Source organism: Mytilus trossulus, chromosome 8 (assembly GCF_036588685.1).
Source record: "Mytilus trossulus isolate FHL-02 chromosome 8, PNRI_Mtr1.1.1.hap1, whole genome shotgun sequence".
NCBI lineage: Eukaryota > Metazoa > Mollusca > Bivalvia > Mytilida > Mytilidae > Mytilus > Mytilus trossulus.
Genome location: NC_086380.1, coordinates 57,738,951 through 57,757,986, shown reverse-complemented (window position 1 = coordinate 57,757,986; position 19,036 = coordinate 57,738,951). Strand labels below are relative to the sequence as shown.

At 31.5% G+C, this 19,036-nt stretch overlaps 2 protein-coding genes across 3 annotated transcripts in view; one reads left to right on the top strand and one right to left on the bottom strand.

Annotated features, from left to right (window-relative positions):
- Nucleotides 1-1,715: 1,715 nt before the first annotated feature.
- Nucleotides 1,716-19,036, bottom strand: part of LOC134681182 (branched-chain alpha-ketoacid dehydrogenase kinase-like) — a 69,518-nt gene continuing 52,197 nt past the window's right edge. For both annotated transcript variants that reach the window (XM_063540673.1, XM_063540674.1), the window contains 2 exons: nt 5,149-5,310; nt 1,716-4,383 (listed from right to left, as the gene is read on the bottom strand). In XM_063540673.1, the coding sequence (XP_063396743.1) occupies nt 4,224-4,383; nt 5,149-5,310 (322 nt within the window). In that variant the 3' untranslated portion in view covers nt 1,716-4,223. The remainder of the gene's footprint in view (nt 4,384-5,148; nt 5,311-19,036) is intronic.
- Nucleotides 13,903-18,000, top strand: LOC134681180 (uncharacterized). The gene is made up of 2 exons (XM_063540669.1): nt 13,903-13,980; nt 16,122-18,000. Exon 2 carries the CDS (start codon nt 16,125-16,127, stop codon nt 17,790-17,792), a length of 1,668 nt encoding a protein of 555 aa, XP_063396739.1. The 5' UTR covers nt 13,903-13,980; nt 16,122-16,124; the 3' UTR covers nt 17,793-18,000.

The following is a 19,036-nucleotide window of genomic DNA, read 5'->3' as shown; positions in this document are numbered from 1 at the left end:
ATAACTATTGGCATAATCTCATTAAATATAAAGTTGTTTCTTGGGTGCGCACATACTTTTTCAGTCTAAAATATACTTAAAATTTGATGAAAAAACAAGGAAAATCAAGAAATTTAACAAAATATACAAATAAGGTCATGATTCGTTGCCATGGTAACTTGTTCGATGTCAAATTTGCTTTGTTTTTCTTAGTACCTCATACCTTAGACAAGTTTTCAGTAATTTAAAAATATGTATGATAACTTTTAAATTCGCTGTAATTTTTGGGCCAAATAAGGGCCTTATTGCCCCTACTCCTTTCCCCATTTAATTTGTTTGTAACATTATTTCTGTGATTATTCAACTTTTATCATCTGTTCTGAAAAGAACAATGAAATTTATTTAATTATGAAAGATTATTTAAAATATTGAAAAAAGCTGTTAAAACCCTGATTAAATTTTTAGTGTACATTTGAACTCAATAAAAATTATTTCCCTTTAATGCCAGCAGATCAGTAATTTGTATAGAAAATAGGTTCGTGAAACAAATTTATCGCACTCTGGAATTTTTCTGCTTTGTTTTGTTGAAAAATAAACAATAAAACACAACAACATTGGTGGATGAAGTCATCATTAACAGTAGACATGACGTCACGACCCCCCTATGAAATTTAATAACCCCTTACAAAACTCACGAACAGAATATATTTGCAGGAGTCATATTAAAAAAGTTCATCATTTGGTTTACAATGTAGAATTCTGCTATTTGTGACTTTTAAATATAGAAGTAGAGATCTTGATATGTATATGTTTACTGGTAGTATTTATAGTTTATTTGTTATTACATGTATTGGTCTGTGATAATAAGATGCCTCAATTCACAAAAAATAAAACATATAACACAACATTCATGTTTGATATTACTGGTAAGTCAACTTGGAGTATTGTATAACATAACATTTCATGTTTGATATTACTCAAAGTAAGTTATAATTAGTACAACTGGACTCTGTGCTTTGTTTGCTCATCATTAAAGGCTGCAGTGACTTGTAGTTGTTAATTTAGTTATTTAACTTAAGTACTGTAATTAAGATTTGACATCTGCAATCAAAAGATGGGCCGGGTTTCAGCTTGAAAACATTATATTCTGCAATATACTTAGCATCCAACAACATTCAAGTACATGTACAGTGTATACAAGCTGAAGCCCTGTCTATTTATTGATTGCAGATGTCATTCCTAATTACAATGCTAAAAGCAAACATTTATACAAAGCAAGCAAACCAACTAAACTTTGAAGTTACATGCATTAGTGAAATATCCCTAATGAGAACACAGAATTGGGCATACAGGAAACAGATAAGAATTATATTTTGGATAACATGATGACCAGTACACTACAAGACCTCTCTACTGCAAGTACTATAATTTTCAAGTCCTTGCGTTGATCTTGTCATGATTTTACCGAGACCTCCTACCCTCAAGGTGAACATACCATCATTAAACCAATAAGGTGGTACTAAAAATTCAGAAATTATTGCGAAAATGTGACAGGGTTATAATCGCAATAATTGAAACTCATATTTTGAAATTTTATATATAAATTAAACAGGACTTTTCTCAATATCGCAAAAAATTGATTCACATTTTAGTCAAAAAGACAAAATCGCAATAATAATTGCAGGCAATAATTTCTGAATTTACAATATGTAGTAGCTTAAAGAAAAACATCAGTGAACTAGTGAAATGAAGTTTATTCATACCTAAAGATTCCATGTCCCTCATACCTCCGACAATTAACAAACAAAGAAACATTACATATCAGGCTTAACATATAAACATGTGCTAACATTACAAATTCTTAAATTCATTAGCAAATTTTCACAGAGTTCTGTCCATTTCACTGCACTAATTCAAGGTATCATATTACAACTTCTTTCAAATGTTGACACAATTTGACTTTTTTTTCTTTCTACAGTGTCAATTCTCCCTTTACTCAAATCTTGGCATTATTTTAACAATAACATCACTTTAATGGTTTCTTTTTTTTTTGTCCAGTAGTTTAATGTGAATTTTAATGCCCACATCTACATTCATGGCCAATCAAAATCTACATTCATAATAAACTGGCCAATCAAAATCTACATTCATGGCCAATCAAAATCTACATTCATAATAATCTTTAAACGAATTGACAATATGCCAACATTGAAAATTCATAAAATATAACATACACAAATCAATTTCTGTCATATAAAGAAATACAACAAATACTATAAATATCATCAAAGATCAATGTTAACATTGACATGTAAACAATAAATGAAATTCATCTTCAATGTCAAAGCAAAGCAAGTAAATGTAAAACACATAGTCCCTGTGTAAATTTACAGGAAAATTATTTAATTTATGTAAAGATATAAATACAGTTTGTTATGCCAGCAAAAATAAAAATAAAAGACATAACAAATGATGAAATACACAAGCCCAATGCATACTAAGATAAAAGAGTAGTCATGGCATATGTATGATTTAGAATGAAATATATAAGTTACTGCTTCATAACATGAAATGAAATTCATCTTCAATGCTAATTTTATTCAAAATCTCAACAAAAGTTTCAATTTGACTGATTAATTATATTCAATACGACTAGTATTCTTATTTCTCCATGAAGTTAAATTTATTAATGTGAAATAAATATATGTAAACTTTTATACAATCATTGAATCCAACATATTTAACTTTAAACAAACAACTAGGTGAATCTACAGAAACTCCAGAGAATCCACACACATTAATTCAGTATCAAAACATCTTTTCTGGGGGTATAATGGTGATTATTAATAGTGTAAGTTCATCATGTATCAAACAAAGCACCTAAGTTTTGAACACGGATGTAACATCTAGTACTATTTAAAAGCACTATATCAGGATGTCCTTGTAAAAACTAGTACAATTCAACAGCACTATTAGGCTATCATCTTTAAAAAACAACTTCATGAGGAAATAAATAGCAAATTTAATTTATAAGTATCAAGCTATTCAAATGTTTAGAAAGTTAAATTAAATCATGTGTCTATTAAGGGGAGACAACCTTCTAACATTAAAATAGGATAAATTGAGAAATTGTCATGTGACTTGCCTCATGCATAATTATATCATGTGTCTACAGGGGAGACAACCTTCTTAATTAAAATCAGATAATTTAGAAATCTGTGATGTGACTTGCCTCATGTTAAAAAATTATGAATGATTTAAATATATAGTGGCATAAAAAAATTAATGAAAGTTAGAAAGGTATATAAATATATTTGAGGTAAACAACAAAATAAGCTCAATAAATACTTTTCTGATTTACAAAATGATTTTCAATATTAAGCTTCTGAACTTTGTTTAATGAGATTCGTGAATAAATGCTTGAGATTCCTTTTTTTCGCTGAATTTGGACGGAAATTATAACACTGATCAGTGAGTTACCAATCTTCAAAGTTATAATTCGATTTTTATTAACAACATGAAATATACCAGTATTTAAACCATTTTTAATTACTTTCTTACCTAGACAGAAAATTTGTAAGAAAATTTTGCAGAGAAAAACATGGTTTAAAGTTTTGAAAGAAACATTTTTACAAATGACCATATGCATATAACAAGTATTTTTAGCAGAAAATTCTATAAATTATTGAAGGTAATAATTTTTTTGGTTGAATGATCCTTGCTTTCATTTTGACATAACCATAGATAAGCACTTACAAAAATATACCTGGGATGCATTTGTCTAGCATCAAACTTTTACAAACATAACAATACATAGCTGGAACAAGATTTGGTGGAGGACCATAAATTTTCTACAAAGTGAAACAAGTTGTGAACTACATATGAATTTTGGGCAACCTTAAAATTGAGACATGTAAATATTATTACAAACTTTGCTTCAAATTCAGGAGATAACATTGCATTATACGTATCCTTTACATATAAATTTATCAGGACTAGTTTCATTATAATAATTATACACACTAAACCTAAGGAATCCATAAATTGAACAAATATTACAGTTTTTTTACAAATATTCTAGAACCCTTTGTTCCTAATGCTTTTTTTTAATATACAAACTATATGAAATAATTGACAATGAACCGTTTATGAACAAAATTTGCATGAAAAAAAAAGTTATACAGCAGCAATATTAAATGTGTTCCCATGGTTACCAAGAATGTGAAAAGCATGTGATTAAATATTTATATTCTGAATGGTTCCCGATGTCCGCTGTCTCTGTCTCCATCAATGTGAGGTAACCGTAGATACACGTCAGTACCGATTCCTTGCATGGTCTCTATTGTTAGGGATCCTCCCAAGAACTCAACATAAGCTTTGGAGCCTGGTAACCCAAATCCATATCTAAAATAAGAAATAATATGAAGTCAATCACCTGTTAAAATTTCACACGACTTCTCTTAAACCAACTAGTTTTCCTGTATTAGCTGTGAACCACTGATTTTATATTACTGTGGATTCATTTATTTTTGTGGGTACAACTTTTTGTGGATCATGAAAGACTTGGATGTTCGTTAATATTTAATTGTGTGGTTTGTCGAGGTGTGCATATAAGCCGTTATAGAATTTGTATAAGAAGTGGTTTGCCTGAACCCACGAAATCTACAAAACCCTTTCTAGCCCACAAATGGTTGTGTTTAATTTTAGAGATTTTCTTGATGTGTTTAATTAAAGGCAGTTTCAACTTTGACATTTCATATTCATTTTCAACTTTCTTTAAAAAAAATCTTGCCACACCTAATTGGTTTACAACAAAAATTGGTTCATTTAAACTAAAAAATATGTTTCATATAATAACGAAATTGTTCTAAAGTTTATGTTGTAACTCCTTACTGCAAAGAGGAAGTTTTGTCTGGTCTTTTTTTCAAACCTTGTAAGTGATCTTCTTAACCTGATGACTTAATGTAAATAGTGTGTGATAAGACTTACATCTGTGTATATATATTTCGTAATATGTGATTGTTTTTATGATGTTGGGATTTTAAAAGTCTACACCGTTGTTAAACAAGGACGGTGGTTCTCCTACAATAGGACGGAGATACAAAAGAAGAAGATCTAGTTTTGTTCAGGACCAAAATCACTGATGTGTTATGGCCTTATGATACCTACCCATGCATTCTACCAGGAGCAGATCCACTCATGTGTTGAGGACTTGTAATCTCATCAAACAGTCCAGTGCTGACCCTCTCATCTGTTCCAGATGTAGTGAAGTTATAGTCCCACACTTGTTTTACAATGTCATGAGGGATACCTCCACCTTTATCTGATATTCTGGAATGGAACAAACAAATTAAACCTTTATCTGATATTCTGGAATGGAACAAACAAATTAAACCTTTATCTGATATTCTGGAATGGAACAAACAAATTAAACCTTAACCTGATATTCTGGAATGGAACAAACAAATTAAACCTTAACCTGATATTCTGGAATGGAACAAACAAATTAAACCTTTATCTGATATTCTGGAATGGAACAAACAAATTAAACCTTAAACTGATATTCTGGAATGGAACAAACAAATTAAACCTTAACCTGATATTCTGGAATGGAACAAACAAATTAAAACCTTAACCTGATATTCTGGAATGGAACAAACAAATTAAACCTTTATCTGATATTCTGGAATGGAACAAACAAATTAAACCTTAAACTGATATTCTGGAATGGAACAAACAAATTAAACCTTAAACTGATATTCTGGAATGGAACAAACAAATTAAACCAGAACCTGATATTCTGGAATGGAACAAACAAATTAAACCTTAACCTGATATTCTGGAATGGAACAAACAAATTAAACCTTAACCTGATATTCTGGAATGGAACAAACAAATTAAACCAGAACCTGATATTCTGGAATGGAACAAACAAATTAAACCTTAAACTGATATTCTGGAATGGAACAAACAAATTAAACCTTAAACTGATATTCTGGAATGGAACAAACAAATTAAACCTTAACCTGATATTCTGGAATGGAACAAACAAATTAAACCTTAACCTGATATTCTGGAATGGAACAAACAAATTAAACCAGAACCTGATATTCTGGAATGGAACAAACAAATTAAACCAGAACCTGATATTCTGGAATGGAACAAACAAATTAAACCTTAAACTGATATTCTGGAATGGAACAAACAAATTAAACCTTAAACTGATATTCTGGAATGGAACAAACAAATTAAACCTTAAACTGATATTCTGGAATGGAACAAACAAATTAAACCTGAAACTGATATTCTGGAATGGAACAAACAAATTAAACCTTTATCTGATATTCTGGAATGGAACAAACAAATCAAACCTTAAACTGATATTCTGGAATGGAACAAACAAATCAAACCTTAAACTGATATTCTGGAATGGAACAAACAAATTAAACCTTTATCTGATATTCTGGAATGGAACAAACAAATTAAACTAGAACCTGATATTCTGGAATGGAACAAACAAATTAAACCTTAACCAGATATTCTGGAATGGAACAAACAAATTAAACCTTAAACTGATATTCTGGAATGGAACAAACAAATTAAACCTTTATCTGATATTCTGGAATGAAACAAACAAATTAAGCCTTAAACTGATATTCTGGAATGGAACAAAAAAATAAACCTTAACCTGATATTCTAGAATGGAACAAACAAATTAAACCAGAACCTGATATTCTGGAATGGAACAAACAAATTAAACCAGAACCTGATATTCTGGAATGGAACAAACAAATTAAACCAGAACCTGATATTCTGGAATGGAACAAACAAATTAAACCTTTAAACTGATATTCTGGAATGGAACAAACAAATTGAACCTTAACCTGATATTCTGGAATGGAACAAACAAATTAAACCTTAAACTGATATTCTGGAATGGAACAAACAAATGAAACCTTAAACTGATATTCTGGAATGGAACAAACAAATTAAACCTTAAACTGATATTCTGGAATGGAACAAACAAATGAAACCTTAAACTGATATTCTGGAATGGAACAAACAAATGAAACCTTAAACTGATATTCTGGAATGGAACAAACAAATTAAACCAGAACCTGATATTCTGGAATGGAACAAACAAATTAAACCTTAAACTGATATTCTGGAATGGAACAAACAAATTAAACCTTAAACTGATATTCTGGAATGGAACATACACATTAAACCTTAAACTGATATTCTGGAATGGAACAAACAAATTAAACCGTAAACTGGTATTCTGGAATGGAACAAACAAATTAAACCTTAAACTGATATTCTGGAATGGAACTAACAAATTAAACTAGAACCTGATATTCTGGAATGGAACAAACAAATTAAACCTTAACCAGATATTCTGGAATGGAACAAACAAATTAAACCTTAAACTGATATTCTGGAATTGAACAAACAAATTAAACCTTAACCTGATATTCTGGAATGGAACAAACAAATTAAACCAGAACCTGATATTCTGGAATGGAACAAACAAATTAAACCAGAACCTGATATTCTGGAATGGAACAAACAAATTAAACCTTAAACTGATATTCTGGAATGGAACAAACAAATTAAACCTTAAACTGATATTCTGGAATGGAACAAACAAATTAAACCTTAAACTGATATTCTGGAATGGAACAAACAAATTAAACCTGAAACTGATATTCTGGAATGGAACAAACAAATTAAACCTTTATCTGATATTCTGGAATGGAACAAACAAATCAAACCTTAAACTGATATTCTGGAATGGAACAAACAAATCAAACCTTAAACTGATATTCTGGAATGGAACAAACAAATTAAACCTTTATCTGATATTCTGGAATGGAACAAACAAATTAAACTAGAACCTGATATTCTGGAATGGAACAAACAAATTAAACCTTAACCAGATATTCTGGAATGGAACAAACAAATTAAACCTTAAACTGATATTCTGGAATGGAACAAACAAATTAAACCTTTATCTGATATTCTGGAATGAAACAAACAAATTAAGCCTTAAACTGATATTCTGGAATGGAACAAAAAAATAAACCTTAACCTGATATTCTAGAATGGAACAAACAAATTAAACCAGAACCTGATATTCTGGAATGGAACAAACAAATTAAACCAGAACCTGATATTCTGGAATGGAACAAACAAATTAAACCAGAACCTGATATTCTGGAATGGAACAAACAAATTAAACCTTTAAACTGATATTCTGGAATGGAACAAACAAATTGAACCTTAACCTGATATTCTGGAATGGAACAAACAAATTAAACCTTAAACTGATATTCTGGAATGGAACAAACAAATGAAACCTTAAACTGATATTCTGGAATGGAACAAACAAATTAAACCTTAAACTGATATTCTGGAATGGAACAAACAAATGAAACCTTAAACTGATATTCTGGAATGGAACAAACAAATGAAACCTTAAACTGATATTCTGGAATGGAACAAACAAATTAAACCAGAACCTGATATTCTGGAATGGAACAAACAAATTAAACCTTAAACTGATATTCTGGAATGGAACAAACAAATTAAACCTTAAACTGATATTCTGGAATGGAACATACACATTAAACCTTAAACTGATATTCTGGAATGGAACAAACAAATTAAACCGTAAACTGGTATTCTGGAATGGAACAAACAAATTAAACCTTAAACTGATATTCTGGAATGGAACTAACAAATTAAACTAGAACCTGATATTCTGGAATGGAACAAACAAATTAAACCTTAACCAGATATTCTGGAATGGAACAAACAAATTAAACCTTAAACTGATATTCTGGAATTGAACAAACAAATTAAACCTTAACCTGATATTCTAGAATGGAACAAACAAATTAAACCAGAGCCTGATATTCTGGAATGGAACAAACAAATTAAACCAGAACCTGATATTCTGGAATGGAACAAACAAATTAAACCAGAACCTGATATTCTGGAATGGAACAAACAAATTAAACCTTTATCTGATATTCTGGAATGGAACAAACAAATGAAACCTTAAACTGATATTCTGGAATGGAACAAACAAATTAAACCTTAAACTGATATTCTGGAATGGAACAAACAAATTAAACCTTAAACTGATATTCTGGAATGGAACAAACAAATTAAACCTTAAACTGATATTCTGGAATGGAACAAACAAATTAAACCTTAAACTGATATTCTGGAATGGAACAAACAAATTAAACCTTTATCTGATATTCTGGAATGGAACAAACAAATGAAACCTTAAACTGATATTCTGGAATGGAACAAACAAATGAAACCTTAAACTGATATTCTGGAATGGAACAAACAAATTAAACCTTAAACTGATATTCTAGAATGGAACAAACAAATTAAACCTTAACCAGATATTCTGGAATGGAACAAACAAATTGTAAAAACCTTAAACTGATATTCTGGAATGGAACAAACAAATTAAACCTTAAACTGATATTCTGGAATGGAACAAACAAATTAAACCTTTATCTGATATTCTGGAATGGAACAAACAAATGAAACCTTAAACTGATATTCTGGAATGGAACAAACAAATTAAACCTTAACCTGATATTCTGGAATGGAACAAACAAATTAAACCTTAAACTGATATTCTGGAATGGAACACACAAATTAAACCTTAACCTGATATTCTGGAATGGAACAAACAAATTAAACCTTAAACTGATATTCTGGAATAGAACAAACAAATTGAACCTTAACCTGATATTCTGGAATGAAACAAACAAATTAAACCTTAAACTGATATTCTGGATTGGAACAAACAAATTAAACCTTAAACTGATATTCTGGAATGGAACAAACAAATTAAACCTTAACCTGATATTCTGGAATGGAACAAACAAATTAAACCTTAACCTGATATTCTGGAATGGAACAAACAAATTAAACCTTAAACTGATATTCTGGAATAGAACAAACAAATTGAACCTTAACCTGATATTCTGGAATGGAACAAACAAATTAAACCGTAAACTGGTATTCTGGAATGGAACAAACAAATTAAACCTTAAACTGATATTCTGGAATGGAACTAACAAATTAAACTAGAACCTGATATTCTGGAATGGAACAAACAAATTAAACCTTTATCTGATATTCTGGAATGGAACAAACAAATTAAACCAGAAACTGATATTCTGGAATGGAACAAACAAATTAAACCTTAAACTGATATTCTGGAATGAAACAAACAAATTAAACCAGAACCTGATATTCTGGAATGGAACAAACAAATTAAACCTTAAACTGATATTCTGGAATGGAACAAACAAATTAAACCTTAACCTGATATTCTGGAATGGAACAAACAAATTAAACCAGAACCTGATATTCTGGAATGGAACAAACAAATTAAACCTTAAACTGATATTCTGGAATGGAACAAACAAATTAAACCTTAAACTGATATTCTGGAATGGAACAAACAAATTAAACCTTAACCTGATATTTTGGAATAGAACAAACAAATTAAACCAGAACCTGATATTTTGGAATGGAACAAACAAATTAAACCTTAAACTGATATTCTGGAATGATGCAAACAAATAAAACCAGAACCTGATATTCTAGAAAAACAAATTCAAAATGAAATTATCCAGGTGATCCACAGGGTGCAGCTTTATACAACTGCAGAAGTTGAACCCTGAACAGGTAGGGCAAGTATGGACACAACATTCAAGCTTGATATAGCTCTGATTTTGGATTGCGATCAAATTTTTGACTTAATATGAGTTTCTGAGACAAAAAATGTCAAGGTATTACAAATCTATTGCGCAATATTGTGCAATTAAAGATTTCTTCTATTAATCACTTTTCAAAAATTTGGAATTTTGAGAATTTTGAAGAAAATAAAATTGAAAACAACTACCATGCACGGAATCGCTCACCTTAATTTTTTTTGTTAAATCTCTATGTTTCTTGACATACAAGGAAATGAAATATAAAATTTATACTAGATACTCTGAAACTCATTTAGCCTAAGTTTGGCTGAAATTGATACAGCAGTTTCAAAGGAGAAGATTTTTTTAAAGTAAGTCAACATGATGAATAAATTGTGTAAAAAGTCTTTAAAGGGCAATAACTCCTTTTAGGGGTCAATTGACAATTTTGGTCAAATTGACTTATTTGTAGATCTTACTTTGCTTAACATTTTTTTTATTAACAGTTGATCTGTATCTATAATAAAATTAACGGTACCAATTTTCTTGCACAAGATAATAACCAAAAACTGCAAAATTTCTCTAAAATCGTCAATTCAGGGGCATTATACCTGAAAAAAACAGTTACCCAATTCGGCTGGAAATTACAGGACAGGTAGACCTTGAGCTAATAAATACTTTAACATATTGTCTTATTTGCTCTAAATGCTTTCGTTTTTGAGATATAAGCCAAAAACTGAATTTGACCCCATGTTCTATTTTAAGTAACGGCGGCCATGTTTTTTGACGGATCAAAAATCAAAGCACACACTTTGTGCAGGATAATCTAAGAAACAATCATGTTAAGTTTTAACCAAATCCATTCAGTAGTTTCAGAGGAGAAGATTTTTTAAAGTTAGCAAATATGATGAACAAATTGTGAAAAATTGTCATTAAAGGACAATAACCCCTTAAGGGGTCAATTGACAATTTTGGTCATATTAACTTATTTGTAGATCTTACTTTGCTGATCATTTTTGCTGTTTACAGTTATCTTTATCTATAATAATATTCAAGATAATGACCAAAAACTGCAAAATTTCCTTAAAATAACCAATTAAGTGGCAGCAACCCAACAACAGGTTGTTTGATTCATCTGAAAATTTCAGGGCTGATAGATATTGACCTAATGAACATTTTTACCCCATGTCAGATTTGCTCTAAATGCTTTCGTTTTTGAGATAAAAGCCAAAAACTGCATTTGACCCCTATGTTCTATTTCAAGTAACGGCGGCCATGTTTTTGACGGATAAAAAATCGAAGCGCAAATTTTGTGCAGGATATACTAAGGAACAATCATGCTAAGTTTCATTCAAATCCATTCAGTAGTTTCAGAGGAAAAGATGTTTGAAAAATTGTTAACAACGACAACGACAGACACCAAGTGATGAGAAAAGCTCACATGGCCTTTTAGGCCAGGTGAGCTCAAAATCTAAATACATGGTTGAAGAACCCCATATATTGAATTTTTGTTGAAATATCAATAAAATTGAGAATGGAAATGGGGAATGTATCAGAGACAACAACCCCACCACAGAAAAAACAACAGCAGAAGGTCACCAACAGGTCTTCATTGTAACGAGAAATTCCCGCACTTGGAGGCGTCCTTCAGCTGGCCCCTAAACAAATATATACTAGTTCAGTGAAAATGAACGCTATACTAATTTCCAAATTGTACACAAGAAACTAAAATTAAAATAATACAAGACTAACAAAGACCAGAGGCTCCTGACTTGGGACAGACGCAAAAATGTAGCGGGTTATGAGATCTCAACCCACCCCCTATACCTAACCTTACTTTTGTGGTCATAAACCTTGTGTTTAAATTTCATAGATTTCTATTGACTTATACTTAAGTTATAGTGAGAAAAACAAAAGTCTTCAGACTACGCAATGATACCAACATGATACCAATATACGACCAAAAAAATGAAGCCGTGGTATAAAAATCTAGGCTAAAACACCTATGTACCACTAGTCCTCAAGATTTAATCTACAAGATTCACTAAAAAAATAAAAAAATGGAAAAATTACAATGTTAAATGAACCATAAACCATGAAAAATAGGTCAAGGTCACATGAATCCTGCAAGACCGAGATTTATACAAAACTGTGTTGTATACACAATATATGGTGTCATCTAACCAGATCAGTGGTGGATCCAGTGGGTGGTTGGTTTCTGGGGGTTGTAAGCCCCTTTTTGATGAGCAATGCATTCAAATGGAGATTACATAGTTAGAACCCATCCCCTTTCCCCTTTTCAAAAATGGCTGGATGCCCTCCTGAGGAAGCAAGACCCTTTTCAATTACCATAAATTATTACACATGTTTTTCAATATAAAATCAATCCATACACCAAATATAGTTTACCTATTGTTTAAATGAAGCTTTAACCTTAATGATACATGTAACTGATATTTCAAGCAGTCACTGAATCTTGAAAATGAAGTCAAGAACAATGGACAAATGAAAGACAGAATCTTTGTACAATATATAATCTACACACAATGTATGAAGAATCTAGGTTTTCTACATTTTGAAATATTTAGCTTTATACAATTTACTAATAGTTTGTGCTGACTATTATAAATCCATTTTTCTAGCAAAAAAAACTAAATGACAATAACAAGGCTGGGAAAAATTTATTTAGTTTTACTAGTGAGGAGGGGGAGGACAGGGGGTACCCTTCTCCCTTCTCTCACCCTCTTCTCCTTTCTCCTACCCCCATTCTCCTTTCTCCCACCCCCTTTCTCCTACCCCTTTCTCCCTGTCTCCCTTACCCCTGTCCTCCCCCTCACATATACACAAGGTTAAAATCAGAGAAACATCACACTTAGTCCTATATCATTTGACTTGCATTTATTCAATTTTCAACATTTTTATACTGATGTATTCATGTGTTTTAATTTTTTAATGCAGTGACACATTGATCATTTGATTTTTTTTTTATCAGAAATAGTAAATAGAAATAGTAAATAATGCCCCCACCCCTTTTTCTGTATTTATAATCAATAAACAAGTATACCAATTTTCCCTAATAGAAAATTTAAATCCCACTGATGTCCTGATTAAAATCTATTTTCAACTTTTATAATTTGGGTCAGATATTTTCTATGTCATTTAAATATTTACCAATTGGGTGAATCCTTATAAATAACTTCCTGGTTGGCTGAAATTTAAGAAAACGAGGAAAGAGAACTAAACTCTTGTCATATAACAACATCAAAAGGTATATGGTTAAACTATTAGTTATTACAGTATATATAATGACTTGTTAGGTATTAAACTGTAGCATAATGTGTAACCTATGTGTGTATCTTTCACCCAAAAATGTGTTATTATTCAAACTGGTTATTAAATTTGGAATACGTTATTTTTACCAGTGATTAAGAATAACATACTGTAAACCAACTAATTTCCTGATAAGAAAAATAATGCAAATAAAAATCGGTAAAACTATGATTTTGCCTTATTTATCTTCATCAATAAAATTGAGAATGAAAATGGGGAATGTGTCAAAAAGACTACAACCTGACTATAGAACAGACAACAGCACATACCCATACCCAGGGGGGGTCGTCTGACACCCCCCACCCCACCCCCCTGGAAAACAAATAAGCACTGTTAAAGTCAATGTTCTGTTGGAATTGTGACTGTTAAAGTCGAGTTTGTGAGTCCAATGAACCCCCCCTTGAAAATTCCTGGCTACGGGCCTGCAGCAGGAGGCCACCAATAGGTCTTCAATGCAGCAAGAAACTCCTGAACCTGGATATACTAGTACAGTGATAATGGACGCCATACTAAACTCCAAATCATACAGGACTTAAATAAGTACATTTAATAAACTGTTATCACAGAGATATGTCTCGCCTTTTTATAATTTTGAATATGCAAATGTTGAAATCAAAATAGCAATACCTTAACATCTTACACAAACTAATACATGTAAAATAAGCAAAAGTTTTTAAGTCAATGAACCATGACTAAGTTACATGGCTAAACAATCTCCATGTAAATGAGCTGTGCCAATGCTGATCAATGCTGATACAACTACATACCAAATACCATTGACTTATGACTTATGAATCTAAATACAAAAAATTTACTTGTAAACTATGTAAAAGTTTTATAGTCAATAAAGCACGAAGAGGGGGTGGGGCTATATAATCTCCATGGAAATAATACTGGCAAATTTACATACCAAATATCATTGATTTAACATTAAAATGTAAATTAGCAGCTCATCTTAAACTGATCTTATCACAAACTAATACATAACTTACACAAAATTTCAAAGTCAATAGACCATGACTAAGAGGTCAGAGCCAAATCATCTTCATGGAAATGAGATGTGTCAATGCTCTTACAACTGCATACCAAATATGATTGAACTACCACTTGTTGTTCAATATAAACTAGACCTAATGCTAAAAATACATGTAAAATAAGCAAAAGTTTCAAAGCCAATAGACCTTGACTGAGGGGAAAGGGACAAATAATCTCTATTGAAATGAGATGTGCCAATGCTTTTACAACTGCATACCAAATATCATTGACCTACCACTTGTGGTTCACCATAAACTAGACCTAATCACAAACTAATACATGTAAAATAAGCACTAATACATGTAAAATAAGCAAACGTTTCAAAGCCAATAGACCTTGACTGAGGGGAAAGGGCCAAAAAATCTCCATTGAAATGAGATTGCCAATGCTTATACAACTGCATACCAAATATTATTGACCTACCACTGGTGGTCAATATAAACTAGACCTTATCACAAACTAATACATTGTTGACACCGTCGCTGGAAACAGCATACCTAGGTCATGTTTTTTAACACAGTCAAGGCGAGACAAAAATAGCAAAACTAAACAGATGGTTTAGAAACAACAAATTACATACAAAGTAAAGATTCTATATAAATAAGTTGGTTCAGAGTATTCAAATTAATTACGGTATGTAATCAACTACATTCTTTAGACTTATTTATCATACTGTGGATTCATTCATTTTCGTGGGTACCAATTTTCATGGTTTGAGGAAAACTTACATATTCGTGGATATTTAATTTCGTGGTTTTGGCAAAGTCTACACTTATTCCTTTACAAAATTTGTATTTCGTTGAACATTTGAATTCGTGGTTCTCCTGTACCCACGAAATCCATGAAAATTGGTATCCAACGAATATTAATGAATCCACAGTAGAAGGACAGCTAGTGGTCAAATACAGTATACAGCAACAAACAAGTCAGGAGCCTACAGTTGTCAGTCTGTGGTTTTAGTTTGTTGTACATTATATTTGTTTTTCCTTCATTGTTTTGTACATAAATTTACGCCAAAAATAAGTTTTATTTTGGAATTTTCAGGTCATGGCATCCAGTAAACCTATTCCATGTGGACCTTGTATAGAAGGAAAAGTAAACACTACAGCTGACATCTGGTGTTACAACTGTGATGAAGGATTATGTACAACATGTTCTGGTCATCACAAAAGATATAGATTGTCACGCGATCATAAAACCATTGATATTAAAAGTTATAAACCATCTGTCCAAGTTATCAAAACACTATGTGACAAACATGGTCAACAGCTCACCTTGTATTGCCCGAGTCATTTAATGCCTTGCTGTGATGAATGCATACCCAATAGTCATTCAAAGTGTATGGGAATAAATAGTTTAGCTAGCGTTGTGGAGAAAACCAAGATTGAAAAATCTAAAGAATCTGTAGAGAAAGAAATCAACTCCATCTTACAACTCTTAGGTAAAATTGTAAATAATAAATCACAAAACATTAAAAGAGGAGAACAAGAATATGAAAGCATAAAGGAATTCATTGTGAAAATTCGCAATGAAATAGATAAACATTTAACCCACCTAGAAAAGAAGATCTACCAAGAAGCAGATACCATCTTGAATCAGGAAAGATCAAAAGCAACAGATTTAATGGCTGAAATTGAAGGAAAACAGAAAAACTTAAAGAAAATGCAAGACCAGCTACATACAGTCATACCACACACTTCAAAACTCCAATCATTTCTAGGGGTACATCAGATTGAACAAAAAGTACATCAATGTCAACGATACATAGATGATCTTGAAAATGACGACAGGGTAAAAGAATTTACCATCAAAATGGAGCAAAACACTGAAGTAGAAAAGATGATAAAAAAGTTAGGATCCTTAGGAGAATTAACCGTTGTTAAAATAGATATGGATTTGAAGAAAGAGACAAGTGTGAGAAGGGAAGCACAAGTAGAATCACAAGAACAATCAAACATAAACAATATGACCATGACCATTGAGAAAAAAATAAAGATCAAAATAAAGGAATATATCAGTGACATGATTTGTCTGAGTGATGGAAGACTTATAATAGTGGAAGAGTGTGACAAAGTGAACCTACTTACTCCTGATGGCAAACTACTGAAAAAGTTACCTATACCTGGTGGAGCCTGGAGTGTTACACAGATCAGTCAGAACACTATTGCCATAACATATCCTTATGAGAATGCCATTAAGATCTTCAATATAGAGAATGAAACAGTAACCAAAGTTATCAAGTTAGACAAAGGTTGCTGGGGATTATCATCATCAGATGATTTTCTTGTTGTAGGTTTGAGTAAAGGTGAAATCCGTATTATAGACTTAGAAGGAAATACACTGAAGTCAAAACAAGTTGAGTGTGAATCATACCTGAAGCACCTTGTTTACTGTAATGGCAGAGTAATCTATAGTGACTACAGTGGTTATGCAGTACACTGTGTTGATCAATCAGGTAAACAGATCTGGCAATATACACAGGATTTATCAGGACCAGTAGGACTTTGTACAGATACTTATGGTAACATTATTGTAGCAGACCCTAACTCTCATGGAATAATAGTTATATCAAAAGATGGAAAGGAAAGTAAAGTACTGATCAGTGATGGACTAGAGTATCCTAAATGTATTTGTTTGAAACATCATGATTCTTCAGGTTTTATTTGTGATGGCAGAGGCAAAAACTTGACAAAATTCAAATTATCTTCCGTATGAACAATATACTTTTAAAAGTCCAATGATACACGCATGTTTATGTATAAAAACAACTTTTTATTCCTATTTATTTTAAAACCAGATGCTCCCCTGGGCAGGCTTTATACGACCGCAGAAGTCGAACCCTGAACAGTTGGGGCATGTATGGACACAACATTCAAGCTGGATTCAGCTCTAAATTTGGATTGTGATTAAATAGTTGACACAGCATATGTTTCTGACACAGAATGAATGTGGTCTAATGAACTTAAAAAGAAAATTTTGGCCTTTGAGCAATTCACTATGCTGTTACAAATTTATCCTTTTAAAAAAAAATGATTGAAGAAATTTTCTTTTTATTTATGAAATCTTAAATGAGAAATATTTGAACCCCCTAATTTTTTTCACATCCCCCTTTCCCTTATTCCAAAACTGATCTCAATTTAAATTTCTAATGGCGTTTGCAACAATAGCTACTCATTTAAATACATCATAAAATATTAAAATGTAAAACCAGGTGCTCTGCTGGGCACATTTATACGACCCCAGTGGTTGAACCCTGAACAGTTGGGCCAAATTTTGTCACAATATTCAAGCTTGATTTTGTCTGAATTTGGATTGTGATAAAATTTTTGACATAATATAGGTTTTTGTCACAATATTAATGTGGTCAAAGATCTAACAAATCTTTTGCACAATACTGTGCAATTGAAGATTTTTGAAAAAAAAAGGAAGCCCTTCCAAAAATGGTAAAAAAAAATCCCCACCCCACCCCCATATTTTTGAAACCCTCTTGGAGCAATAACCCATAAATTCAATTCCATGCTTTCCATTGCAGTATTGAACCTTGTAGTACAATTTCACAGAGATGCATACACTTAAACACTTAAACACCAATTATTGTAATAATTGTTTGGAAACTAGAAACATGCTTCTTTTTGGCCTTTTTTGCCCCTAATTCCTATATATTTTGGGCAATTAACCCAAAACTTAACCCCAGCCTCCCCTTTGTTTATTGTACATCTTGGTACAATTTCAGAGAGATCCATACAATTACACACGAGTTATTGTCTTGAAACTAGAAAAGTGCTTGTTTTGACCACTTTTTGGCCCTTAATTCCTTAATTTTCACGGGCCCCATAACCCTTAACATGAATCCAAACCTTATACTTGTGGTTTAAACAATGCGGTATGATTTCAGAGCAATTGAAATACTTCTACAAATTAGTTTTTATCCTAAAACTAGAAAAATGCTTGTTTTGGGC

What these genes read in the sequence shown, in the direction of transcription:
- LOC134681180 (XM_063540669.1), top strand. Translation starts at nt 16,125, where the DNA reads ATGGCATCCAGTAAACCTATTCCATGTGGACCTTGTATAGAAGGAAAA.